Source organism: Rhinolophus hipposideros, assembly GCF_964194185.1.
Source record: "Rhinolophus hipposideros genome assembly, chromosome: 21".
NCBI classification, from domain to species: Eukaryota; Metazoa; Chordata; class Mammalia; order Chiroptera; family Rhinolophidae; genus Rhinolophus; species Rhinolophus hipposideros.
The window spans coordinates 35,416,330-35,443,412 of NC_138067.1; the positions used below are offsets into that span (position 1 = coordinate 35,416,330).

At 54.5% G+C, this 27,083-nt stretch overlaps 1 protein-coding gene across 4 annotated transcripts; it reads left to right on the plus strand.

Annotated features, from left to right (window-relative positions):
* The first annotated feature begins 1,837 nt into the window (after window positions 1–1,837).
* Window positions 1,838–26,214, plus strand: GRAMD1A (GRAM domain containing 1A). 4 transcript variants are annotated; one of them, XM_081032323.1, is made up of 21 exons: window positions 1,838–1,937; window positions 2,762–3,080; window positions 11,868–12,078; window positions 12,167–12,187; window positions 12,628–12,712; window positions 12,840–12,943; window positions 13,030–13,125; window positions 13,983–14,063; window positions 17,149–17,261; window positions 17,432–17,582; window positions 18,107–18,305; window positions 19,301–19,444; window positions 21,035–21,153; window positions 21,232–21,374; window positions 21,956–22,059; window positions 22,143–22,316; window positions 22,408–22,495; window positions 23,395–23,406; window positions 23,733–23,840; window positions 23,923–24,043; window positions 25,756–26,214. In XM_081032323.1, exons 2-21 carry the CDS (start codon window positions 2,812–2,814, stop codon window positions 25,846–25,848), a joined length of 2,436 nt encoding a protein of 811 aa, XP_080888449.1. In that variant the 5' UTR covers window positions 1,838–1,937; window positions 2,762–2,811; the 3' UTR covers window positions 25,849–26,214. The 4 variants fall into 4 exon arrangements, with proteins under 4 accessions (XP_080888449.1, XP_080888451.1, XP_080888450.1 ...); XM_081032326.1 differs by lacking the exons at window positions 1,838–1,937; window positions 2,762–3,080 and adding an exon at window positions 5,861–6,081; XM_081032325.1 differs by lacking the exons at window positions 12,167–12,187; window positions 23,395–23,406 and having other exon boundaries at window positions 11,868–12,098.
* Window positions 26,215–27,083: the final 869 nt, after the last annotated feature.

Below are 27,083 nucleotides of genomic sequence, written 5' to 3' on the forward strand. Positions count from 1 at the left end.
AGAAAGCCAACACTCGAGAGGTGAGAGTGGTGGAAAGAAAAGCAGGTTATTCCAAATTGCCAGCATTAAGGGAAGATAGTGGACTCCCTGTCACAAAGACTGCCTTTTTTCTCTTAATATTGCCAAAAGGTGTTATAGGCACACGAGGAGGGGCAGAACAAAGGAAGGAGAAGTTGACTAGACAACTCTAGGAAAAAGTGCTTCCTAGAGGTTGGTCTGCCCCAGGGTTAGGAGTGAATCCCATAACGATGCAAAAATCCCCTCCCAACTTACCGGGCCAGGCTTGCACACTGGCCAGAAATACACAGAACCATTGAAACTGGTTTGCACAGTAAATGTATAGCAAACAGAGTTATTAAGGTTTGGAGTGAGGTCAGAGAAGCAAAGAAAAAAATTTTCAAAAGTGCCAAGCCAACCCTCAGTCAAATCCAATTATATCAGCGTTTTAAATTTCAACAAGAGAAGATATAGGGTCACTGTTACAAGTAGTGTAAAGATATCAGTTGTTAGTTATAGCATGATATAACCAACAGGTTATATTAAAACCCTAGGTTGATTTCCCCGCCTTGGAAGCTGACTCTGGCGGAAGAGGAACAAGATAGGAAGACTTGCTTGACCAAATATCAAGACTTACTTTAAAGCAAAAGTAATTGCAGTAATATCTTATAGACTCAGAGCTAGAGAGATCCATGGAACCAACCTGAGCACTCAGAGACAGACCTGCACAGGTAAGGCATGGGTGGGAGTTACCCACCCAGGAGTTACCCAAGAAGCACACCCAGAAACATTCAGGGCTGCTTCGGTCATCAGAGCAGAGAATCAGAAACAACCCAGCGTCCATGGGCAGGAAACAGAGATAAATAAAGTGTGGTGTGTTCCAAAAGTGAAATATTGTGCCCCGGTAAAATAGATAAAGTGTAATTCCCTGCACCCCTATGGATGATTCTTAGAAATAATGCTGAGTGAGAAACCCAAGTCACAGAAGATGACACATAGTATGATTCCATTTTATAAAGCTCAAAAGCAAGTAAAACTAAGAAATATATTGTGTAGGGATGCATATCAATGTGACAGAAAACTATTTAAAAATGTGAGGGCATGATATCTGACAAACGAGGGATGATGGAGGGAGGCAGAGGTGGGACAGGGGAAGGGGCCTAAAGCAGCCATGAGTGGGGTGGGGGCACTCACCAGTGATATGCCGCTTCTCACACTGGATGGTGGGTAGGGGCGATGGGCTTTATTTTATTGTTATACTTGGTAACTCACATCTGCGGTACAGGCAGACTTTAGTACGTATTGATTATTATGTAATAAAAATGGAAAAGTCAGAGAAAAGTGTCTGGACCTAAGCCATGGGGAATACCAGCTTTTACAGATCAGGTAGAGGAGACAGAACTGTGCACAAACATGAGATGGGAAGGAGAGCCAGAAACTGAGGCATTTTGGAGGCTGTGAGAACCTCCCAGAAGGAAAAGGGGGTCTCCCAGTTTCCGGCTTGTAAGAACAGGGCGGGAAGATGAGGCCTGGAAAATGTCTTGAACCTGACCCCCTGGAGGATCTCTGGGCTTGGAGGAGCAGTTCTGGGGGAGCAGTGAGGACAGAAGCTACGTTGTGGCTGGCTGCTGGCCAACGGGAGGACGGACCAGCAGAGGCCTAGGGTGCAGACAGCCCCTTCCTCAATGGGGCAGTCAAGAGGGAAGGGTGAGACAGCCGACTTCAGCTTCCTCCATGGTATACACATCCCCACCCCCACTCTGTTGTTTCTCCCAGCTGGCCGGAGGGGAACATGACTCCACCGGACATGCTATTCCAGCCAGCAAGGTCATGACTTTCTGGCCCAGACAGGACAACTAGGGGGAGGGAAGGACCTGTTTCTCCTGGCCTTACCCTGGAAGTCCAAACCCTATGAGGACAGAAGGAGATAGAAGCGTCAGGTAGGAGTATTGGGGAGGTGAAGGACCCTGGGGTCCAGGCCTGGCCAAAAGAGTCAGGGTCTTGCCTGAACCAGGGAAAGCTTTCTCTGGTTCCCACAGGCCTCTTTCCCTATTCTCTGGCCGCTGGGTGCCAAAAAGCCTTTGCTGTGAGGATAGACACTGATCTGATCTCCCCAGACCCAGGCGGCCTCCAATATCACAGCCGCAGCCGGAGGAACTGGCCTGGCTTCCTCCCATCAGAGGAGGCCGCAGCCCAGCCTGGGCCACCCTCCCTTTGTTTGTCTTGGGAGGGGCAATTGCTGAGCTGAGCAAACAGGGAAGGGAAATCCTGGATTCTGCCTCTCTTGATCAGCCGCTACTCAGGCCTGAGGCCTTTGGGGTCCCCTCAGGCCTGGCTCTTTCCTGGCCCTGTGTGTGGAAGGGAGCTGGCTGGCGGGTATAAAGAAAACCCAGGGCTGGGCCGCGGTGAATGCTTAGAAAAAATAAACCCCAGCCCTGAACAGGTTTCATGAACAGACCTTCACTGACCACTTACTGTGTGCCCGGCCTGGGGCTGGGTGTGCCACATGTCAGAGCTCTCTGACACTGCTCAGCCACCCGAGGATGTCAGCATCAGGACCTTCAGTTTCTGAGGAAACTGAAGCTCAGGGGTCATGAAGGGAGGATGTTGGCAGAGGTCGGAATCCCACCCAAACCTCTCTGATCCCCAGACGATGCTATGCACCTCAGCTCTGTTCCCTTTTTAGTGGAACAGCATGGGGAGAGTGGGAGGGGCAGGGCTTAGACAGGAGATCTCCCCTTTACCTCTCTTTTTTCTACCCCAGAGACTACACAGCTGTCCAAGGTCCCCAACTGGGCAAGCAGAGACTTCCCCATGGCCGAGCTCCTGCCCTTGCTGCCTGGGGCACCCCTGCTGCCCCAGGGTGGTGCCCAGGACTCACCTGTCCCCCCAGTCGAGTGGCAGAGCCAGCAGCTACAGGATAGCAGGGCTGAGGGCCTGGCCTCTGAGCCCTGGAAGCTCCTGGAGGTGCCCTCCATTCAGATAATGCCATCCAGTGATGGGGAGTCACCCCACTGCATCCCAACACCCCAGTGCCTGCAGCTGCTGAGGACCCCAGACCTGGAGAGTCTGCCCCAGGACAGGTGAGACCTGGGCGGTGGGACAGGAAAGGGATTCTTTCTCTCTAGGAACTCGTGCTCTAGAGTGGGTTTCCTGTGGCTGTCACTGTTCAGGTGGGGGGCTGAAGGTGAGTTAGCATGTGGCCACAGGGGCCTGATTGTAAGTTGTAAAATAGATGCACAAACAAAAACAGGCAACTGGGACAACCGACTCTGAGCTCAGCGGATCACTACTTGCTAAGACTGGAGGTGGACACCCCCTTCTACCCACCCAATGTTTTTCAAACTGTGGGTCATGACCCCTTTAAGGGCCATGAAACCAATGTTAGTGCATTGCAATCAGCACTTTTTTCTAAACAGAACTAGGATAGAATCGAAAATAACACAGCATGTGAGGCATAGTGAGTAAGCGTGGTTTCCTGCAACTTTTGTGACATTATATATATTTCTAAGTGTGTACTGGAAGCCAACGTAAAAGGTTTTTCCTGCTGCAGCTCATGGGCAAAGAAAAAGTTTAAACAAAACTTCTGCAAAGAAACCCTACCTTTGGCAGAAAGAGACAAAAACTGGGAGGTTCAAGGTTACAGGTGAAAAGAGGACAGAACTACATTGGCCCTGAAGAGAAATATTCACTATGGTTTCTTCCAACAATGAACACTCGATAAGAGTTAAAATTTATGAAGCAGGGCTCTGTGTATCAATGTGGACAAATCTCAGAAATGATGATAGAGAAAGGTTGCATGATGACACAGTGGGAGCCTAATTGTGCATCTTTTTAAAATACCTTGAACAATAGGACATATTGTTGATGGAGGTATCCCAATGTTAGAAAACGTTTGGAAAAGTGCACAGGAAGAATATACATCTACTTCGGGGCAGCGGGTACGTTGGGGGGCAGAGGCAGAGAAAGCAGGGATGGGAGTTGGGCCTTTGGTTGTAACTGTAATCATTTATTTCTTTGAAAAAACAAAAAAGGATCTGAAGCAAAAATGGCAAAATATCCATATCAATTATATATGTGTGATGGAGACATAGATGACCATTTTTTCCTGTTTGAAATAAATATTCCCTAATAAAAATTTTAAAAGTATTTCAAGAGAAGAAACAGGCAGAGAGAAATACAATGAAAGAGAGCAGTGAGACAGAGGGAGATGGTGGAAGGAGGGAGTCTCTGATCTCTGACAGTGAGAGGCAGTCTAGGAAAGAACTGCAGGAAGAACTTCCAAGTTGAGAGAACAGAATGGCACGTGCAAAGGCCCCAGGGCAGGAATGTGCCTGGAGAGTTAGAGGAACTGTAGAGAGGCTGGATGGCTGCAGGGAGGGAGCTGGGGCTAGACAGCTGAGAAGTCAGAGTGGTCCCTTGGGCACCCAGATGAGGGCTTTGCTTTTAGCTGTAGGAGGTGGAGCCACAGGAGGGCTCAGAGCCCAGAGGCTCCCGACCTGACTCCGGCTCCTTGCGACTGCGTGTAGGAAGCTGACTGTGAGGGCCTGAACAGGAGCAGGAGACCAGGGAGAAGGTGGCTATGAGGTCCAAGAGGCTGGGGGTGGGGCAGTGGAGGGGGAGACGAATTTAAATTCTGGATAGATTGTGTAGCTGGAGCTCCCAGGGTTTGCTGAGAGATTAGAGTGGGTGTGAGGGGAAAAGAGGAGTCAGGAAAGACTGAAGTTTGGGGCCTGCCATCCATCAAAATGGGTAGGTCAAGTTGGGTTGTTTGGAGTGTGGGGCCAGGGATGGGAATGGACTTTTTTTCAAGAGGTAGGAACAGCGTCTCTTGCAGAGGGGTGGGGAGCAAGTCTCTGTGTGGGGGTTCCTCTGGCCACCGCGTGTAAGGTGGGGTGCACATTCTGTGTTCTCGGGCAGAGTCCAGGACCAACGTACTCAGGCAGCGGGCAGAGATAGGTGCAGGGTCGCGTCCTGCTCTGCAGCCCACCCGCTAGGTGACCTCAGCCAGTCACTTCCCATTTCTGAGATAGGGCTTCCCGGTCTGTGAAAGGGCTGCCGCTGCCCTTCTCCGCGCTGTCCCATGGGAAAGTCCTTACCACACAGGTAGTGGAATCCCCCAAACTGGGCTGATTTGCCCCATGTCACAGCACAGATAAGCGCTAGGAAGGCTGGATTCTAACTTGGTCTGGATAACGGGGACTGGGACCGAGAGGGGTCCCAGGAGACCAAGGTGCTGGGACCGCCTGGGACCAACATCTGGGGCTCGGACACTGGGATCGGCTGGGGGAGGTTGGAGGCCCGGGGTCCCGCGCCCCTCCCGCAACTGCGATCCCCCCCAGCGCAAGCTGCCTGAACACCTGGGTTTCCCAGCATCTCCATCCAACCCCAGCTCCGCCCCGCCTCTCAGATTCCGCCCTGGGAAAGGCGGGGAGCTCAGGGCCAGGGGCATCATTGTCGCTGAGGACCCCTTTCCGGGGACGAGGGGTGAGGGTGGCAGCCTGTACCAATGTAGCTGCCTGGGCGGAGTTTTGTTTTAATCAAGTCGGCTTCTGGATTTCTGTCTCCGTCTGTCTTTATCTTCCTCTCTCCCTCTGTCTCCGGCGTCCTAGTCACCCCTCTCGATTTCTCCATCTCGCTCTTCCTCCCCTGCTCCAAGGCCCCCTGTAGCTGCTTCTCCTTCCGGGCCTCTCACAGTCCCGCGGTCCCTCCTCCGCGGGGACCGGCCCCCCGGGGTCTCCCTCTCCCTCCCTGGCTCCTCCTCCGCCTCCCGCACCTAGGCCCGCCGTCCTCCCCCCCGCCCCGCCTGGGCGGGTCCCTCCCTCTCACCCCTCACGGGCGGGGGGCGGCGCTGTGACGCGCGGGGGCGGGGGCAGGAAGAGGGTGCGTGACGCTGCGGCGGCCTCCCGCGGCCTTCGGCGGCTCCGGCCTTTTGTGCCGGCGGCGGGTGGCTGGGTCCGTGGGGCGGCGGCCGCGGAAGGCGCGGCGGGTGCCCTTTGGGGACGCCCCGCTCGGCCCAGCCCCGCTCAGCCGGCCCGGCCCTGCCCTGCGGCTGGGCGCGCCCGCCGCCGCATCCATGTTCGAGTAAGGACCGTGCGGGGCGCGGGGGAGAAGATGGGGGGGCCCGGGCGGCAGTGCGGCTGCAGCCGCGGTGCGGGAGCCCGTGCACGTGGGCCCGGCCGGGGGTGGGGAAGGAGGCCTGGGGGGGTTTCACGAGTGCAAAAGGGGGCTGAGCGCAGACGCCCGAGAGGCCCCGGCCTGACTGGTCGCTGCCATGGCGCGATGCGCCGGGTTGGCGGGGCTTCCACCAGGGCGTCCCGGGCTCAGACCGCGGGGTGGGCCCCCGGCCTGGATCGCCCCTGTCTGGGAGGGGAGGGAGTGGAAGGGTGGGCGCGACGATAACCGGGTCTTTGGACTTGGGGTGGAGGCGGGGCGGGCTCGCAGGCCGCGGACCCTGGGGCAGGCCCGGGAGCAGCCCCTCGGGGCTGGGCCTCCTCCTACCTCCGTGTCTGTAGTGAGTCTCGGGGCTACTGGGGGTGGGGGCCTCCGTGTGCCCCGCCGACCGCGTGCCTGACCCCTCGGAAGTTCTCCTGCACCCTGTCTGGGCCCCGTGTGTTTCCGATTATGAATTGTAGGTGTCTTGGAAGTGTGTATGCGTGTCTGTGTTCCTAGGTGCAGGCAGCAGCTGTGATCCTCTTTGGCTGTGAGTGTAATTTACCTCGAATTCCATTGTTACTGTAAGTTCCCTGTGTGTGTCGGATTGTGACTGTAGTATGTGTCTGGGGCTCTGCTTGTGTGACTGCGACCTTCTGTGGTTGTATGTGTATGACGTATCTCATCCCATCAGACCTCTGCTGTCTGATTGGGGCTTTGGAGTGTGTGTACACGTGTCTAGGTCTCCTAGTTTGCAGACAGCTGTGATCCTCCCAGGCTCTGTGTGTGTGTGTGTGTGTGTATGTGTATTTACTTCTGTGGCTCCAAGTGTCACTGTAAGTTGCCTGTGTGTCCAATTGTGACTTGTAGTGTGTGTCCGTATGTATCTGGGGCTCTGTGGTTGCTGCTACAACCCTCTGCCCAACCCTCTGTATGTGCCTAGAATTTACCTCTGAAACTATTAGCTGGTTTGCAAATGTCAGTTACCTGTGCGTCCATGTGTGACACAGATGTGCATTTGGGGCCAGGCGTGTATGACAGATCCTCTGGGGTTGTGCCTATAATTTACCTGAGATTCCTTCTTTGTGCGAAAGTTCCTATGTGTGTCCATTTGTGACATTGTTATGTGTGCCTGGGCTTCCATGGGTGCACCTCAGACCCTTTGGAGCTTTGTGTGTGAAGAGCAAGGAAAAGAGAGACCCTTTGTGCCTCTTAGTGGGCTTGGGACCTTAGGTGTACCCTTGACTCTCTAGAGCAATAATCATAACTGACATTGTTCCCATTATAGTTTATAAAGCATGTGCCATGCTTTATTTCAATACCTGGCCGCTCTGTTGTTGAGATGTGTCCCTAATCCCTGGGGCTGTGTTATTCTGAGTCCTTCATGGTAGTGTGTCAGGGTTCTTTCTCTGCCTGTGACAGCAGCTAACACCTCCATCCCTTGCCAATTCGAGCAGGCCTTTGCTTTGTCTTCCTCGCCTGATGGTGCACCACATGGGAACTGAGCTGACCCTGTGACTTAATTTCCCTGGGTTGTACATGTGTTAGCTGGGGTCTTATGTGACTGTTCTTTCACTGCGTGACTCTCTCTAACTATAGGAATGTTGTTTATTTTCAGCTCTTCTCTGAGATGTTCCAATGGCTGTATGAATATAATTTATGAGACTTTCTGTGGTTTCCTGTGTGTCTGTGACCCTCTGCAGCTGTGTGTGTGTGTGTGTGTGTGTGTGTACATGCACATGTTATGTGTGTAACTTCGGGGACTTTGTGGCTGTATTATACTTGTAATGCTGCCTGTGTGTATGTAATTATGCTGGGACAGTGGGTCTGTGTGTGACTAGCATACCTATGATACTGCTGGGAGTGGGGAAGGGAGGGAGACTAATTGCAACTGGGGAGAACGAGAGTTTGCCTGGGACGCTGGCTGTCAGGTTTCCCTTGTATGCACATCTGTGAGTGCATCTGCCCTTCTCTGGGCTGAGGAAGGCTGGTGGTGAGATATCTGCCTGCAGTGGGCAAAACCCTATTCTCTTCTGAGTCCCCTCCCCCTCCATAACGGTCCTCCAGACATGCGGGGCTCCTCCCTTCCCTCTGCTTCAGCCTGCTTGGTTGGACAGCTCAGGGCTGGGCCTGCCCTTGGGCACTTCCTGTTCCTCCTGCCAAGGAGCAAGATCTGGGGGTGCGGGCTATGCCCTACTCTGCCTGTGTGTTGTACCTGTCTTTCAGTGCCCTCCCCAAGACCTGTGGCTGCGGGAGACTAGCACAAGTGGAGGAGGGGTCTGCAGTTCAGACTAGAGGGGAGATGAGAAGGGAGGAATGTGTCACCCCTTCTTCAGAACTCGCCATAGCTCAGCAGTGCCATCAGGGTGAAGCCCAGACTCCTGACCAGAGCCTGCGGGTGGGCCTGTGCCCTCCTGTCCTCCTCCCTCAGCCCTACTGGCCACCCTGTTCCTCAGACCTGCCAAGCTCAGCCCTGTTCCTGAACTCGCTGTTCCTGCCCCGAAAACAGCCTTCTTTTGCCCTTTGCCAGATCTGTTCTTTGTCCTTGGGGCTCAGCTCAAGTGTACCCTGTACCCCACCCTCCCATCCACCCACTTGCCCTCCTTTATCACTGTGGTCCTCCTACTTGAACATGCTTCAGCCTCCTGAGCCCACCCCCCCCCATCTCTGATTCAGGAAGTCTGCAGTGGGTCCCTGAACCTGCATTTTTCACAACTTCTAGGTGCGACTAGTGCTGTTGGTATGACCAATGTCAGTGAGCTCATCATCCTTGTTTATGTGTTTCCTTATTGATAGTCCGTTTCCCAATCAGATTGTGAGGCCTTGAGGACAGGGATTGTACCCGGTTTGCTCGCTTGTGTATGCTTAGTGCCTGGTACAGGGCAGGTGGTCAGTGCGTACTCAGAGAGTGAATGACTGCACTTTGGGGTCAGTTTGGGCTCTGCGTGCCAGATTGAGGTGTTTGTGCCATACCTGTCAGGGTCAGCATAGCATCTTGGACACAGGTGCGCGAGAGCGGTGGCAGGGCCCTGTACTCCATTTTGGTCTGACAGTCCCAAATGATCACACTAGAGTGCCTTCCCTGTGGTGGGCTGTATGTATGTATGGCCTCTTCCAGACAACCCTGTGAGGTGGATACTATTGTATTCCCTCTAGACTTAAGAAGAAGCTGAGGCACAGAGAGGTTCAGACACTTGCCCAAGGTCACACAGGGAAGTAGCCAAACAGACCTGGCACAGCCTCAGCCTGTGGAGGGTTGGGCAAGCCGCACACCTGGTTGAATCCAAGTTCTGTGAGGAGGAGGTGGAGGATCATTCATTCATTCCATCCACAAGAGCAGGTGCTCAAGGAGCATCCACCATGCACCAGGCCTCATTCTAGGAGCAAAACACCCTTCCCCCTGGAGTGCACCTCCTGTGTGGGAGGATCAGAAACAAGGGAAAATATAGAAGGTTAAGTGGGGGAAGTGCTGAGGAGAGAGATGAGCGATGGGGTCGGGAAATGGGGTGTGTGCTTTAAATTGGTGAGGGAAGGTATCTTAAAGAAATGTCCATTGAGAAGAGATCTGAAAGAGGTAAGGGAGCCCTGCAGACATCTGGGAGGAAGGACATTTGGGCAGAGGGAACAATCAAGGCAGGAGCTGGGGGTGATGAGAGGGTCACGCCATGGGCTTTTAGCTGGAGTGAGGTGTGCAGCCAGGAGAGAGCGCACCAGGAGGGCCCTAAGCTGACTCAGGTTCACAGGGGGCACAGGGTCGGAGCAGGGAGACCTTGAGAGAAGGTGGCTTCAATAGTCCAGGAGGAGTGGCGGTGGCCCAGGTCACCATTTTTCATTTATTTATTTTATTCCACAAATTCGTTTCACAAATGCCTACCTTGGACCTTGTCCTGAGCAATACTGGGGACAGCAGTGAGCAAGATTTGCCATCAGGGAGCTCACAAACCTGTGGGGAAAAGAGCTGTCATCAGTGACAGCACAGAGTAGTCAGGGCTAGGATGAGGGAAGCATAGGCAGAGTGGTCTGGGCTGGGATGGGAGCTGTGGGGACCCACAGAAGGGAGGCAGCATCCAGGACGAAGGGGGTTTGTGAGCAAGAGCCTGAAGGTTGCATAAGAGTTTGCTAGTCAAAGGAGAAAGGACAGTCTGGACAGAGGGAACAGTATGCTAAAGCTTGGAGGCAGGGAAGAAACGTTTGAGGAGCCCCAAGTGGTAGAGGGTCTCCCACCTTCCCCCCAGGGGAGATTAAGGATCCCACATTGGAATCTCCCTGAATTAAACCAGCTATGTGTCCTTGGACTGGAGGTTTGGTTGATTTAGCTGTTCCTCTGTGAAGCGCGCATGGTAACAGTATCGAATGCATAGTTTGTGTGAGGAACCTTACAGTTCATCATATGCAGAGCTTCCCACGGTCCTGATAACACAGTGAACAAAAGTGTCCCTTTAAAGTTCCCCAGATTGACTCCACAGCCCTATGACTGTTTGTGTTTATTCAGTCCTCTGAGCGTTGTATGTTCAGGAGCTGCCTCCCAGCAAGAGGCTAATCCCCAAGGCAGGAACCCCCTGTTTGGTGGTCTCTGCTGCTCCTAACTCCAGGCAGGGCGCAGATTATTCAGGTTATTCACGTAGTCACCAATGTGTATTCAGAGTTCACTATGTGCCAGTTACAGTTGGGTGCTGGGAACACAGTGCCAGTCAGGACTTCCTGAAGTTCACAGTCTGGGCAGACTAGGAGCAAACCAAATAAACCATCAGGATGAGCGGAGATAGTATGACTGGGTCTGGGAGCTGGGGGCTACTTCAGGTTGGGCCACCAGGGGAGGAGCATTTGAGTGGAAGAAGACAGAGCCCCGTATGCTGGGGCTGTGGAAGGACATTCCAGGCACAGGGAACAGCAGTGCAGAGGCCCTGACTTGGGAATACAATTGGCGAGCTTAATGGACTTAAAGAGGGGCTGGGATGGCTGGGTTGAAGAGAGTGGCAGGGACCACACTAAGGTCTTGGGCGCCATGATAAGGGCTTTGTTTTTAGCTGGAGTGAGGTACAGAGGGGTGATGGCTCAACCAGGAAGGCCCTGACCTGACTTGGGGATTCATAGGCTCCCCCTGGCTGCATGGAGAAAGCATCATGTGTGTGTGTGTGGGGGGGGAGAGGGGGTGTGGATGGGCGGGAGACCAGGGAGGAGGTAGGTACCTGGTATGCGGGAGGCAGAGGGTGGAGGCTAGGTCAGAGCAGTGGAGCAGGGGAAGTGGGTAGAATAGAAATAATGGATATAGATTTTGGAGGTGGACCAGGTGGAAGTTGATAATAGATTAGAAATGAGGGATGAAAAGACGCTTAGGTGTTGAGCTCAAGCAACTAAGTGGGTAGTGGCTGCTCGGTAAATATTTGCAGTATAAATGAATAAGTTAATTCAAAAAATAGCAGGCTTATTGAGAGCTGACGGTATGCCAGGCTCTGTTAGAAGCACTGTACGTGTACTGGTTCATTTAACCCTCAAATAACCAGATGAGGACATGTATTTTTCACCCCTGGATCACAGATGAAGTAACGGAAGTAACGGAGTTTGGGAACCTGTTTTGGGCCACACTTCTAGGAAGTGGAGTCGAATGGATGGGTGGGGTCAATGGGCTGATGGGTGAGCCTCCCAAAACAGGCCTATCCCCACACCCTGACCTGTTTTTCCCCATAACCCCCTTCTTCCTCTTCCCCAATAATCAGTACCACCCCCCACTCTGGGCGGAGCACGCCAAGCAGCTCCCCGTCTCTCCGTAAGCGGCTGCAGCTCTTGCCCCCAAGCCGACCACCACCTGAGCCAGAACCAAGCACCATGGTGGAGAAGGGGTCAGATAGCTCCTCAGAGAAGGGTGGGGTGTCTGGAACACCCAGTACCCAGAGCCTGGGCAGCCGGAATTTCATCCGCAACAGCAAGGTTGGTGCAAGCCTGGAAGGGTGGGGAGAAGGGTGTGAGGCGGAGGGATGCAGGGGCTTGTTCTGACTCTTATTTCTTTCTCTTGCAGAAGATGCAGAGCTGGTACAGTGTAAGTATTGGGCAGGGGGGCTTGCTGGAGGGGTGGGATGGAGGGGACAGCAATTAAGGAGTGGGTGCTAGGGTCAGCAGACATCGGGTCACATCCTGTGCTGCTGCCTACGTGCTGTGTGACCTTAAGTGAGTTGCTTCCTCTGGGCCTCTCTTGAGAAACAGTCCCAACGTTACAAGGCTGAAGGGAACTTTCATCAAGAATCAGTGATGGTGGTAGGTCCATGACTCAGGGCCTGACTTATGTAGAAATCAGTAAATGGGAGCTCTCATCGTGGTTACTCTCGTGTTACCGGCAGTGGAAGCCAGAGTAAGCTAGACTTGAAGCCTCAGAGAGCCTGTTGGGGGGCGGAGGAGACTGAGGGGCTTCTGGGAGCACTGTGAGGCAGAATCAGGGGTGTGAATCCCCATCTGGGTTCTCACCTCCTAAACTTCCCCCAGATGCTGAGCCCCACATACAAACAGCGGAATGAGGACTTCCGGAAGCTGTTTAGCAAACTCCCTGAAGCCGAACGCCTCATTGTGGGTGAGTCCCGATGCCCACCCTGTCCTGGACCCGACCCCGAGCTCCCAACTCTGCCCTCCCCGCCCGGGTGCTGGCCGGGCCAGCCGTGTGACTCGGGTGTCCGCCTGTCTCTCCCCGGCCGCCTCAGATTACTCCTGTGCCTTGCAGCGTGAGATCCTCCTCCAGGGCCGTCTCTATCTCTCCGAGAACTGGATCTGCTTTTACAGCAACATCTTCCGCTGGGAGACAACAGTGAGCCGACGCGGGGACGTGGGGAGAAGGAGGGGCCCCAGTGCAGGCAGGACCGTGGCCGCTGCTGACCCGCCTGTCCTCCTTAGATTTCTATCCAGTTGAAAGAAGTGACGTGCCTGAAGAAGGAAAAGACGGCTAAGCTCATCCCCAATGCCATCCAGATCTGCACAGAGAGCGAGAAGGTGAGCAAGAGCACCTGCTGACGGGGCCACGTGGTCACCGCCCTTAGCCGGCTCCTCTTTCCTCCGCCCACCAAAGCCCTGTTTCTTCTGCACCCTGAACTGCCCTTAGACTGTCGCCTTCTCTTTGTTCTTCCTGCCCCCGCCCTGGCCCAGGCTCCATCGTCTCTGACCTGGATCTCCACACTAACCTCCTCTCTTAGTCCCTGCAGCTTGTCCTCTCACAGACTGCTCAGAGATAATATTAACAGTAAAACTCTTCCCTCCCATCTATCTGCATCTCAGAAGTCCCCTCTCCTTGGAAGCCTTCCCCGGCTCTCCTCCTTCTGTCCTCATGATAGTTGCCTCATGGTCCCAAGATGGCTGCCTCACAACGATGGCCCAGACAGGAAGGGGGAAGGGATTGGGGCCAGACACACATGCGCACGCACATACACACACGCGTGCGTGACACTTCATAGTAGACTTCCCTTTCTGTTTTATTGGCCAGAAGGAGATCAGTTGACCACCTCTAGTGGGCAGAGGAGACTGGGAAAGTGCCCTAGGTTTCTTCCCTCACAGCCTTGTTACTCTGGGCTGACCCCATCTGGAGACGTGCCTGTCTCCCACCCTGAACTGTGAGCTCTGGGAACAGGGACAGGGGTCACCTCCTTATCACGGTGACTCCAGGGTCCAGTGCAGGGCTGGACCCAAGAGAAACATTTTGTGGAATGAGGGAAGGGATGAATGAAGGGATCCATCAGGATGGAGATGGAGGGATCCATCAGGAACAGAGTATGGATGGGGGTGGAGCTTCCCCTCCCTCTGGCCCTGTCTCTCCCCCACCCCCTCACATCCCTCCCTCTCTCTCCTTTGGGCAGCATTTCTTCACCTCCTTTGGGGCCCGGGACCGCTGCTTTCTCCTCATCTTTCGCCTTTGGCAGAATGCGCTGCTTGAAAAGGTAAGCCTGGGCGGGACCTGGCCAGGGGAGTTGGGGGGGGCCAAGGGAGAGCATGGGGCCAGGGATGCCAGAGGTCAGGGACGAGGACCCTGCAGCTCTTTTCCACGGACACCTGGCTCAGCGTACTGGCTGCTTCCTCCATAAGCTGCATCCGAGGCCAGCACAAGCTCAGTGCCCGACCCTGCCCACTAGAAATGTGTATCTATGACCCTTTATTCACCATCGACAAATCAAAAATGCTCTGAAAATGTAGAGGCTTTTTTGTTTTGTATGTGTGGTAGCAAGTTCTGATCAGAGGTAACATAGTTATTTTTATCGTGTATATCACCATTATCTAATAGAACTTTCTGCTGTGACGGACGTGTTCTGTATCCGTGCTTTCCAGTGCAGTAGCCACTGGCTACACGTGCCTATTGAACTCTGGGAAAGTAGCTAGTGTGACTGAGGATCTGCATATTTAATTTAATTTTAGTTGACTTAAATGGCCATTCGTGCTTCTTGCATAGCCCAGGTCTATATTGAGTCCAACTAATGTGACTATTCATGTGTTTCAGGACAAAAAGTTATTAATGTGTATATGTAAATCTTAGGTATAATTGTAATTCAATAAAAAGTTATAGTATCCAATATAGAATATTCCAGTGATTCTCAAACTTTATAGTTTCAGGAACCCTTTGCACTCCTTAAAATAATTGTGTGCACTCCTTAAAATAAAACACGCCAAAGAGTGTTTGTGTTAAGTGGGTTATGTCTATCGGTATTTACCGTATTAGAAATTGAAACTGGGAAAGTTGTAAACACAAGAACACACAAGCACACGTTGCAGCATTGCCTGTTCATAGAGCCCCTGGAAAACTCCACTGCATGCTCATGAGTGATAACAGTGAAAAGGGCAAGTAACATCTTATACCACTAGTAACACTTATCGTACTTAGGAAAATAGTTTTTGCCTCATGGACCTCATGAAAGGGTCTAGGGACCCCCAGAAGTCCTTGGACCACCCCGAGAACCTCTGGTGTACACTGCACTGGATACTGCATACATTTATTATTATTGGTGCTGTATTGCAGAATATGGTATTAGCACTGTATTGTTTTTCTTAAATCCCACATCTCAATTTGAATCATGTCTTGCCCCAAGGGTTTTGAAGAAGGGATTTTATTTTAGATTTTTACTTACTGCAATCTGATAGTCTATTGAGTGCCAGTCCTGAGCGGGCTCTCCTGGGATGCCCACTATGGTTGCATGGTTTTACGTAGGATGCATTCAGCTACAAATGACTGAAAACCCAGCCAAACAATGGTTTAAGCAAACAGATAATTGAATTATTTCATTTCATAAGGTATTAATAATAGCTAACACTTATGGTGCTATTGGGTGCCAGGCACTGATCTGAGCATTACATGAATTAACTCATTTAATCTTCACAACTGCTCTACGAGGCAATGTGGTTATTATTTTTATTTCGCTAACGAGGCACAGAGGGATAGACTTGTCCCCAGTCACATGGGTTTTGATGTGGCTGAGCTGGGGTTCTGACCCATTGCAGTTAGGTTCTGGAGTCCCCTCGACCTCTGCGTCACACTCACGCTCATGTAACGAGAGGTCTGGAGGCAGGCGGTCCAGGTTGGGTTTGAAGGCTCCCCTATGTCGTCAAGGACTCAAACTCTTGTCCCTTTTTGCACACGGTCATCCCTCTGCATGTTGATGTTTTGTGCACATGCTTGTTGCCTTGTGGTTACAACATGGCTGCTACAGCTCCAGGTGTCATACCCTCACATAAGAGTCCCAAACATGAAGGAGGAAAGGTACGGATAGAAAGTGGACTTCCCTTTATCAGGGAAGAAAAGCCTTCTTTAGCAGACTTCTCTTTGCATTTCTTTGGCTAGTACTCAGTCACATGACTACCTTGGTTGCAAAGGAAGCTGGGTATGTGGCAAAGGAAAGATGAATCTGTGTAAACCAATCATAATTCATCCCTGCGGTTGGAGAAGATTTTTACCCCCAGATCGGGGTTCTGCTGGCAGGGAGGGAAGGTGGCTAGATGTCGGGTAGGCATGGCACAGTGTCTGCTGCAGATGGCCTGTAGCACCTCACAAGGCCCAAACCTGCTCCTCTAGTAGGGCTGCTGTGCTCACGTCCTGTCCTCTCAGGGGCAGTGCCAGCTATGGCCATTGGGGACAAGAGTGCTGGAGCAGGAGCCTGAGAGAGGGAACAGTGCTGCGTCCAAGTCTGCAAGGAGTGTGAGGGCAGAGGAGGGTTCAAAGCTGAGGCCCTGAAGCCAGATTGCCAGGGTTTGAATTCCAGCCCCATCACTGAGGAGCTGAGTGACCGGGGGCAAGTCGTTGGACCCTATTGGTCAGGTGGGGACTGTCCCTACTTCACAGCAGCCAGAGCTGGGCCCAGAGTAAGTGCTCAGCTCTTCTGTGAGGCAGGGTTTCCCAGTGGTTAGCTCTAGGTGCTCTCCCAGCCCCTGGGCTCACGTCGCAGCACTGCCACTTGGGCACCTCTCTGCGTCGCCACTTGGGCACCTCTCTGTCAGTGTCATTGTCTTCAAATGACGACATTAGCCCTGACTTGACAGAATTTTTTTGAAGACTCAGTGAGTTAGCTCATGTGCAGGGGTTAGAAGAATGCCTGGTACATGGTAACATTATTACTGTTGTTATTACTACTTCATCATTGTCATTCAGCCCTTCTGGCTGTGTGTAGCTGAAAGCCCAGGGCTCCTGAGAACTCTTGGGAAATAGTCGGGGATGGGACAGCATGGGGTGTGGCAGCAGAGGTTCTGGGGGCTGGTTTGAATCCCTAAGTTGCCTCTTGTCACCTGTGTGACCTCCCCATCCAGGGCCTCATATTCTCTTCTGTAAAATTGGGACCATAAACCTGCAACTGTGAGGACCTGAGGAGAAAGTCCTGAGCTCCTTCCCATTGGGCTGTGATGGGATGTGACATTTGGGATGGAGACCGTGCTGCCCCCGTGTGGACACTGGGGGAACTGTCGAGGCTGAGCGCTGGTGGGGATGGGGTGGGGAGGGTTCTGGCCCCATGAGCTGGAGGCCAACCCCACGTCCTGCCTGCCCAGACGCTGAGTCCCCGTGAGCTCTGGCACCTGGTACATCAGTGCTACGGCTCAGAGCTGGGCCTTACCAGTGAGGACGAGGACTATGTCTGCCCCTTGCAGCTGAACGGTCTGGGGTGAGTCGGAGGTTGGCGGCTGGTTCCTGGGTTGGGGGAGACAGGACGGGCTGTTTGCCCAGCTCTTGGACTCCTGGGTGGACTGAGGTTGGGGAACGAAGTCTGGGAGACCAGGAGGGTGTGTGGGGTCTCCAGGATACAGCGGTCCCATGTCCTCTCTTTGCCCGTAGGAGCCCCAAGGACGTGGGAGATGTGATCGCCCTGAGTGACATCACCCCGTCGGGGGCAGCTGACCACAGCCAGGAGCCCAGCCCAGTGGGTTCACGCCGTGGCCACATCACCCCCAACCTTTCCCGGGCCAGCAGCGATGCAGACCATGGGGTGAGCAGGAAGGTGGAAGAGAGAGGGGGTTCTGAGGGGACGAGACCGAGGAAGGCTGGGGGTGGTGTTGGGGAGAGGGATGATGGACAGGTTGGGGGGACTAGGGGGGTGAGAAAGGTGGATGGAGGGATAGGACAGAGCCGGGAAGATGGGCAAGGAAAACGGGGAACGAGAGAGACAGGCAAAGAGGAGACAGGAAGAATGAGAGACAGAAGAGGCAAGAGATGGGGGCATGGATGAGGAGGAGACAGGCAAGGCATGGGTGGGACAGACAGATGGACAGGACGGGCATAAGAAACCTTATGGCCCAGTATCCCAGACAGTCCCGGAAGGGCTGAGAGAAGCCCTTGTCTGGGCAGCCCCAGGGCCTCTTGTACCTCAGCTGTAAACCCTACGTACCCACGTGACCTCCCAGCGTTGGTTTTCTTACAGCCTCCAATCCTTGTGGCCACAGTGGGGGCCCCCAGGGGGCCCTCAGGCTGGGATGGAGGTGGGACGCGGTTGGATTAAGCCATTCTCCGCAGGCAGAGGAGGACAAGGAGGAGCAGACAGACAACCAGCTGGATGCCTCCTCCAGCCAGACAGCGACGGCGGTGGCTGAGCCTCCGAGTGCAGAGCCCACCCCATCTGATGGGCCCACGTCCCTGGGCCCCTTGGACCTGCTGCCCAGTGAGGAGCTGTTGACGGACACAAGTAACTCTTCCTCATCCACGGGGGAGGAAGGTGAGGCAGGTGGCTCCAGTCATTTGCTTCGGTTGCACATGACAAACCGTATTCAGACTGGCTTAAATCAGGGATTTACTGGCTCACTGGGCTAAAAAATGTAGGGGGAGAGCAGGTAAAACATTCACATGGCACTGTTAGACATTTGTCTTTAGCTCTCCTTTAAAGGTAGCAGGGCAGGGTGGGTGGGAGCACAGGCTCTGAAGCCAGATCAGCAGGGTTCAAATCCTGGCCACAGTGATTCCTTGCTGTGTAACCTGGGCAAATTATTCAACCTCTGGGAGCCTCGTGTCCCTCATCTGACAAATAGGGTTAGCAATCGTACTCACCTCATAGGGTGGTTGTTAAGAATGAAATGAGTTAATATATGTAAAGTTCTGGGGCCAGTTAGTAAAGGTTGGCTGTTATTTTCGTTATCATCATCATCTCCATTTCTCTGTGCCAATTTCATTCTCAGGTAGCTTCTCCTTTTGTTGGGGCAGAGAGCCCCCACCTTGTGCTAGACAAGCTTGGCAGAGAGAAAGCGTGCTTTGCCCAGTGGCTGCACCAAAAGCTCTAGGGTTGGCTCTGATTGGAGAATGAGCCAACTCCTGAACCAGTCACTGGCTGCCTTGCCTGGCCTAGACCACACGTATATCCCAGAACCAATTATTGGGCAAGAGCCCAAGGCTGAGGAGCCTGGGAGCCTGTGCCCACCCTGTGATCACTAGGACTGCAGTTGGCTGGGCCTACGTGTGTGCTCCATCCTGAGCTGATCGTGGTGGCTTTGATTGTCTGGGCCTGAGGCACATGCCACCCTGAAGCCATCCCAGTGGCAGAGGGGGCCGAGTAGTGCACTGTGTCAGTGTCCACTCCAGTATAGGAGGATAGGTCCGCCCATCCACCCCACAAGTCTGGGAATGGGGAGGAGCTGTCACCCAGAGGGAAACCGAGGAACCCATCTGAGGAGGGACAAGAGCAGGTGGCCTCATCTGCTGCCCCTCTCTGTCGCCCAGCGGACCTGGCTGCACTGCTTCCCGACCTCTCTGGCCGTCTCCTCATCAACTCCGTCTTCCACGTGGGTGCCGAGCGACTCCAGCAAATGCTCTTTTCAGACTCGCCTTTCCTGCAGGGCTTCCTGGAGCAGTGCAAGTTCACAGGTCAGGGGCTGAGGTTCCCCAGGCACTGGGTGGGGTTGAGGGTGGGAGGCAGACAGGCAGTGCTGTGCACATTAAGTGTGGCTGGACGTGGGGCTTAAAAGCAGCATCTATGAGACCAGAGTGCTCTGCCTCTTATTAGCTGAGTGGCCTTGGGCAGGGGTCCAGCCTCTTTTAATGTTTCTTCTTTTGCATAGTGGGGGTGTGATAATAGTACCTGCCTTGTCAGGGTCTCAGGAGAACGAAATGACTTAATGTTAGAAGAGTACCCAGAATAGCAGCATACAGTAAGCAAGTCATAAATGCAAGTTAATTTCCACACATGTAGTGCCTGCTCTGTCAGGCCCGTGCAGAGCCCAGGACAGATAGTCGCCACAATCTAGTGACAACGAGGGTAGGTTCTCACACAAACAAGTGAGTGTCACAGGGGTAGCTGTGATCTGAGAGGTATCAGATCAGGAAAAGCTGCTGGAAGGATGTGAAATTGAAACCAAGGCCTGCAGGAGGACCTTTTCCAGGGAAAGGGGAGAAGGTGTGTGTGTGTGTGTGTGTGTGTGTGTGGGCAGCGGGGGGGGGGGTGGAATCCCAGGAGGGCAGCACGGTACCTGCATAGGCCCTGAGGCTGGAGGCAGGCACTATGAGAAATCCCTTGAGGTTGGGCCTCTGCAGCCAGGTGTGGAGAGAGGACGCCACAGCGCCAGGTGAGGCAGAAGGGTTGATGGGGGTCCAGCAGAGGCGCTCAGAGGCTGCGAAAGAGATTCAGGTAGGGAAGTGGCCAGTCAGATGGTAGTTTTTCTGTTTCTTTTTTCTATATTAATGAAAATGAACCTTCAGAACGAGTAATATTGTGCTTTATGTTAGGGGCCTACAAGTCTCCCGAAACTATGCTTACATCCTGGAGAGGCTAGCATCAGACGGAGGAACTCAGACTGTGTGAGGGCATTGGGGAGCCATGGAGTATTCTAGGCAGATAAAGGGCAGGGTCCGGCTAGTCTTGAAGAAGCTATCCCTGGACCAGAGGTGGAGATTGAGACCAGGAGCTGGGGGAGATTGGAGAGGGCCCTGGGTCGGCGAGGACTGCCTGAACCAGGAGTCATGCTTAGGAGGTGGAGTGAACAGACGGGGGAGGCAGGGAGTGTCCAGGCCTGGGGCTCAAGGGGGAGCCTGGAGGACAGTGGGGCCGCCCCTGAGATGAGGCCCCGAGAGGAGGGGCAGGTTTGAGGAGATGCGGAGGCCATTGTGGAGCTCAGTGGGTATGAGAGGTCCAGGGGACTTCCTGGGGAAGGTGTTCAGGAAGTCGCAGGAAACCTAGGTCTGAGGCTAAGAGGGAAACAAGCTGCAGAAGTGGATGCGATGGCCCCAGGAGGGGTGAGAAGTATAGGAAGGGGAAAGGTCCTAGCTCTGGAGTATAGTCAGCATCTAAAATTTTAGGTGTCCAGAGGAAGGTGGGGCAGACACCAAGGTGGGAACATGGAGAAGGGGTAGGTTTGGGGGCAAGTTCCCAGAGAACTGGAGCCTTCCAAAGAGTCTGAGTCCCACGGCCTGTGGGCAAAGCGCTAGAGAATGGTCTCATTCTGCTTTTCTTTCCCCCAGATGTGTCCTTGAGCCCCTGGAGTGGGGACAGCAAGTGCCATCAGCGCCGAGTGCTGACCTACACCATTCCCATCAGCAATCCGCTGGGTCCCAAGAGCGCCTCCGTGGTAGAGACACAGGTAAGCCTGGCAGGGTGGCCCGCCGGGTGGGGCGGCCGGGTGGGGTGGCCCTGACTCCCTCCTCCCTTGTCCCTGCAGACACTGTTCCGGCGCAGCCCCCAGGCAGGCGGGTGTGTCGTGGACTCGGAAGTGCTGACACAGGGCATTCCTTACCAGGACTACTTCTACACCGCCCACCGCTACTGCATCTTGGGCCTTGCCCGGAACAAGGCCCGTCTCCGGTGAGCGCCTGGCGCCTTGGTGGTCCCAGGGCCCCCATCCCATGCTCCCCAGCCCAAGTTAGCAGCAGAATGTTGGGTGCCACCCTGGCAGGCGAGCAGAAGTTTGGGTCCCTGAGGGATCAGGAACATCCGGAGGTGTGTGGCCAGAGCCTCTAGGTCGGGGTTGCCACTGACTGAGGGGGGCAGAGTAGGTTTGGGGGAAGACGAGGAGCTCAGCTGGGGATGTGTGGCGCTGCCTCTCACACCTCCGTATGGAGTTGGGCGCAGCAGCAAGATGAAAGGGGTTCCGGCCCCAGGTGTGACTAAGCCACCAGTTTGGGTGGGCAGTGCCCAGGCAGCACGTACGGCTGGGAGACGTGCCAAGGTAGTGGGTGTGGACACAGAGGGGCTGTGGGCTGACTGGCTGGCACTTGCGGTGAGTGGGGATCGTAGAGTAGCCGTGGGTGGGTGGGGAGAACGCATCTGTTTTGTGTGTGGGTGACACAGGGCCCTCTCTGAATCAGGGGAAGGAAAGCACCCCTTGGGACTGGGGCGGGGCTGGAGTCAGACCCTGACCCCCTCCCTCTTTCCCCCAACCCCAGAGTGTCCTCTGAGATCCGCTACCGGAAGCAGCCCTGGAGCCTTGTGAAGTCCCTCATTGAGAAGAACTCATGGAGTGGCATTGAAGATTACTTCCACCATCTGGGTAGGGGACTGAGTGAGGCCAGGGTGCGGTGGGGTTGTGGCCTGGTGGGCGCAGACATACAGAGCCCTCGCTTGTGTCCGCAGAGCGAGAGCTCGCCAAGGCCGAGAAGCTGTCCCTGGAGGAAGGCGGGAAGGATGCCCGGGGACTGCTGTCCGGCCTTCGGAGGCGGAAGCGGCCCCTGAGCTGGAGGGGTCACGGTGACGGGCCCCAGCACCCAGACCCTGACCCCTGTGCCCGGGCTGGCATGCATACTTCGGGTGCGTCTGTTAGGCTGGGGCAGGGCAAACAGAGGAGCAGGGCCCGGTGGAGTGGGCTGGAAGGGTCTGACTCTGAGTTGCTCTGCTGCAGGCTCCCTCAGCTCCCGCTTCTCAGAACCGGCCGTGGACCAGGGCCCCGGGGCAGGCATCCCCAGCGCCCTGGTGCTCATCAGCGTTGTGTGAGTAAGAGGGCCAGGCTTCGGGGCCAGACAGGCCTGGATCTGCATCTTGGATGTTTGACCCCGCGCGAGTCCTTGGCCTCTGTGGGCCTCTGCTTAAGTGGGAGCATGGGCTTACCTCCTAGCAAGGCTTCAAGGAGCTGATGTTTGGGATATTCCCAGCAGAGCTCTGTGCACAGTGTACTGCTCAGTTCATGGTGGAGAAGTCTTCCTGCTGGGAGAGGGATGCCCTGGGGCTTTGGGAGGTTAGAGGGGCCTGACCTTGCCCCGGGGCAGGGAGGGCTTTCTGGAGGAGCAGACACCCAAAGGAGGCAAAATTAGGTGAACCGGGAGAGGTATGTAAAAGAAGCAATTTCACTTAGACATTTCATTAGTTTTCTGTGCCTATCCCTAAGCTGGGTGATGTGGGGCCACAGTAGTGACAAACAGCTCTGAGGGGAGACAGACTGGCACCGACTGGAATGATGGCGGTTGTGATGGGGAAACACAGGCAGAGGGGACAGGGCCTGGATAGGGAAGCCATGGGGAGGCCACCAAAGGCTTCCTCCAGGTGGGACGGGGGGCAGTCACGGAAGGCTTCTGGGGAAAGCAGAGGACTGCTGAGCTGAGACACCTCAGGGTTAGGCAAGGAGCCCCACCTGTGCAAAGGCTTGGAGGTGTGAAGGGGCAGGACGCTCTGAGGGTATGGAAGTGAGATCCGTGCTTCCAGCAGACCCTGGGAGGTGTGAGTCAGATCAGCCATACACTCAGCCTCTCTGGTCTGGCCTCAGTTTCCCGACAGCAGCAGTCCAGTAGAGGCTGTGTGGCATGCTCTGCTGGGAGCCGGGGTTGAGGGGTGGAGTGGCTAGGATGGGCTGGGTAGCTCTCATTTCTTTGTCTTCTCCTCACTGCCTACTCAGGATCTGTGTGAGGTAGGGTCCTGCATCCTGTACCTCCCCTTACCTCATGTCTCGCCCCTGGCTGCAGCCCCTTCTCTACTCCGTGCCCTCGGCCCTCCCAGTAAGGTTGTCTGGCGTAGCGGTTAAGGGCGTGGGTATCAGACCAGCCCGGGTTTGAACCCCAACGTTGCTGCTTATGGACTGTGTGACCCTATGCATGTCTCTCCCCTTCTCTGAGTCTTAGCTTCTTCCTCTGAAGAAGAGGTAATCGTAGGTGTCCCGTCAAGGTGTGGCTGTGTGGGTGCCTGACTTGTGGCAGCATCCCAGCCCAACTCCTGACCTCTGACCCCTGCCCCTAGCCTCATCATCCTTATTGCCCTCAACGTCCTCCTCTTTTACCGCCTCTGGTCCCTGGAGCGGACGGCCCACACATTCGAGTCCTGGCACAGTCTGGCCCTGACCAAGGGGTGAGTGGGTACCCTGAGGGGGTTGGGAGTTGGGCAGGTCGAGGGAGGCCAAGGCTACACTGAGGCCCTGCATCCCCCACAGCAAGTTCCCCCAGACGGCCGCCGAGTGGGCCGAGATCCTGGCCCTGCAGAAGCGGTTCCACAGCGTCGAGGTGCACAAGTGGAGGCAGATCCTGCGGGCTTCTGTGGAGCTCCTGGACGAGGTGTGGCCCTGGGGCTGCGGGACCTGCATCCAAACTGCAAGATGGGGCAGAAGCCTCTGCGCCTCAGAAAGCCCTGGGTTTGAACCCTGACTTTGCTGTTAGGGTTCGAATGGGAAAGCCATTCATAGTCCCCACCTCCTAGGGTTGCTGGAAAAATCAGAACGGAGGAAAGAATGTATTGGCTCTTATCCTAGGAGAAAAGTCCAGGGGTGTCTGACTGAAGGCATCGCTGGATCTGGCCACTCATTGGTAGTAAGAATTGGTCTCTGGTACCATCTCTTGACCCTGCCGTCCCCAGGGTTGGCTTAATTTGGGGGCGTCCTTTCGCCCAGGATGACCAAGGTGGTACCTGCAGTTCTAGGCTGGCATCCAGAGGAAAGGGCTCACTCTTAATAGCTACTGAGGTCAGTGCTCACCCCTGAGCCAGGTTCCTGAGCCTCTGCCCCGTTTGGGGTGACTAAGGGTTCATATAAGGGTGGGAGATAGGTTCTCCAAAGGGTATTGGGGTCTCATCTCCAGAAGGATTTGCCCCAGACACCCTGTAGTTCAGAGGCAGCATCTATTCTAAAGGCCAGGTTCAAGTTTCTGGCGCCTGACCTTGTGCAAATGACTTGGGGCATTGACTTCCTTCTTTGTAAATGGTGTAGTGGTTGACAGTACCTCCAAGACTGTTGTGAGGATTAATGGAGTTCGCATTGGAATGGTGCCAAGCTCATAGGAAACACTGTATGTTTTTGCTGGTAGTAGGGTGAGCCCAGTGCCAGGCACACAGCAGGCGCTCAATCAGTGTGGTGGGTCAACTCAAATGTCAGATACTGGGGTAAGTGCTTATGGTGGGGAGCAGATGTGAGAAGCTGGGGAGCAGCTGGCATTGGCTGGGCACCCAAGGATATCAGAGCCCCAGGCGGTGGGTGACAGTGAAAATCGTGTCTGGTCACTATGGGCCATAATGCTGAGGGTCACCTCTGGGGCCTTATTGTACCCTGAAATGTTTGGGTGGAGACACTTATGCCGGGAAGAGCTGCGCAGGACAGTGTGGAGGGGTGTTGAGGCTGGGACCCCATTGCTCAGAGCGAGGGAGGGCAGGGCTGCCCCATCCTGAGTTAAATTCTTGTTTTTCCCCTCTCAAATTGCTATGGGCACAGAACTGACTTCTCAAATGAATGCTAATAGCAGATACCGATTGAGCAGGGCTGTTCTAAGTACTAAAATGCCCAACTGCTTTGCATCTCATGGCCAGCCTATGAGGGGGATAGGTACTCTTGTTGTCCCCGCATCTCACACAGGGGTGCTGAGCTATGAGGCGTTCAGACTTGGCCAAGGTTGTACAGCAGGGAATAAGAATAGCTAATATGCATTGAGCACCTCCTGTGTGCCAGGTCCTGGGTAGTCACCATTAGATCTTTGAAATAACCTGGTGAAGCAGGTATGTTACCCATCTTTCAGCTGAGGCACCTGGGACAGGTAAGGGGCTTGCCCAAGCTTACCCAGTAAGTAGTAGCAGAGCTGAGACTTGAGCCCAGGCCATCTGGGCCCCGTTAATCTGCTGCCCGTGAGAAGTTATACGGGGTCCAGTGTGTCTCTGCTCTTGTGACTTTGGCAGGGGACATGGCCTCTCTGGACCTTCCCCAGTTTCTCCACTGCAGGATTGGGGGGTGGCGACATCACCGCTCCCAGCGCTCACCCCCCACCCTGCCCACCTCTGCCCCCAGATGAAGTTCTCGCTGGAGAAGCTGCATCAAGGCATCACTGTCTCAGACCCTGCCTTCGACTCCCAGCCACAGCCCGATGACAGCTTTTCCTGAGGACGCCAGGCCACATAGCCGACCCCCCCAAATGGACAGACGGACACAGAGCCTCGGTCGCCACTGCTGGCACGGTGTGAGCGCCGGGAGCTTCCTGCCCACCCCTCCCAGTGGCCCAGCCAGGGGCCACACAGACATGGGGACCACAGAACCGAGATGCACTTTAGACCAGCGTGTGCGAGTCCAGCTGCCATTGCCTGTCCAGCCAGGGAGCTGGCCTGGCCTTCAGCAGGCCTCCTGCTAACTTATTTTGCTGGGCTGGGGTTGTGGGGGGCGCCTCCGGGGTGCACGATTTCCTCAGCTCTGGGTTTAATGTATTATATTTATTTGGGGCTGACAGAGCCCCAATAAAGGGTTGGAAATGGCTGTGGCTGTGCCTCTGGGGCCCTGAGAGCAGGTGGCCCCCTGTTGGCACTCAGATCCCATTGCAGGAGTGTGTGTGTGTGTGTGTGTGGGGGGGTCCATTTTCTGGGACCATAGTCACTGATGTCACCTGGAATTCCCCAGCGTCTTACACAAGCTTTGCATCATCAGGGTCCAGTTCAGGGGCTCCTGGGACACACACTAATGCCTTGTGGCCTGGGTTCACATCCTTCCTCTGATACTTCGCAGGCATGTAATCTGGAGCTGTCATTTTCTCCCAGCTTCAGTTTCCTCTTCTGTTCAGCGAGCCTAAGAATAGCACCAGTATTCCAGGGTTGTTAGAAGTGAGTCGTTCTCAAACTTTAGCTGCATCAGAATCTACCAAAGGGTTTGTTAAAAGGCAGCCCGCCAGACCTACCTGCGGAGTTTGTGACTCAGAAGGTCTGGGATGGGCTGACAGCCTGCATTTCTCACAAGTTCTTAGGTAGCGCTGACGATACTTGTCCAGACCCCACTTTGACAACCTCTTTGTAAGGATGCAAGGAGTTAATGTGGCTCCGTATAACAGAGTGCGACACAGAATAAATATTCAATAATGTTACTCTTCATGCATAAAAATTGAGTGGAGACTAGTAACTTTGTAGTGAGCACCAAGTACGGAGCAGGCTAAGCTGCCATGGTCTGATGTTCATTTAATTCTCACAGTGGCTCCAAGAGAAGGAGACAATAGTACATGCCCGAGGCCCCTCAGCAGGGAGGCAAGGGCTATTGGCCTGGCCCCTGGTGGCTCTCTATTTAGATGCAAGGTCCTAACCCCTTCAGGACCCCACAAGGTTGAGGCCATTCAGGTTGAGGCCATCTGGACCCATGTT

Coding starts and splice junctions, on each gene's coding strand:
- GRAMD1A (XM_081032323.1), top strand. CDS start 2,812: ATGGCCGAGCTCCTGCCCTTGCTGCCTGGGGCACCCCTGCTGCCCCAG. Junction 13,126..13,982: donor TCTGCACAGAGAGCGAGAAG/GTGAGCAAGAGC, acceptor TCCTTTGGGCAG/CATTTCTTCACCTCCTTTGG. Junction 17,262..17,431: donor TTGCAGCTGAACGGTCTGGG/GTGAGTCGGAGG, acceptor CTTTGCCCGTAG/GAGCCCCAAGGACGTGGGAG.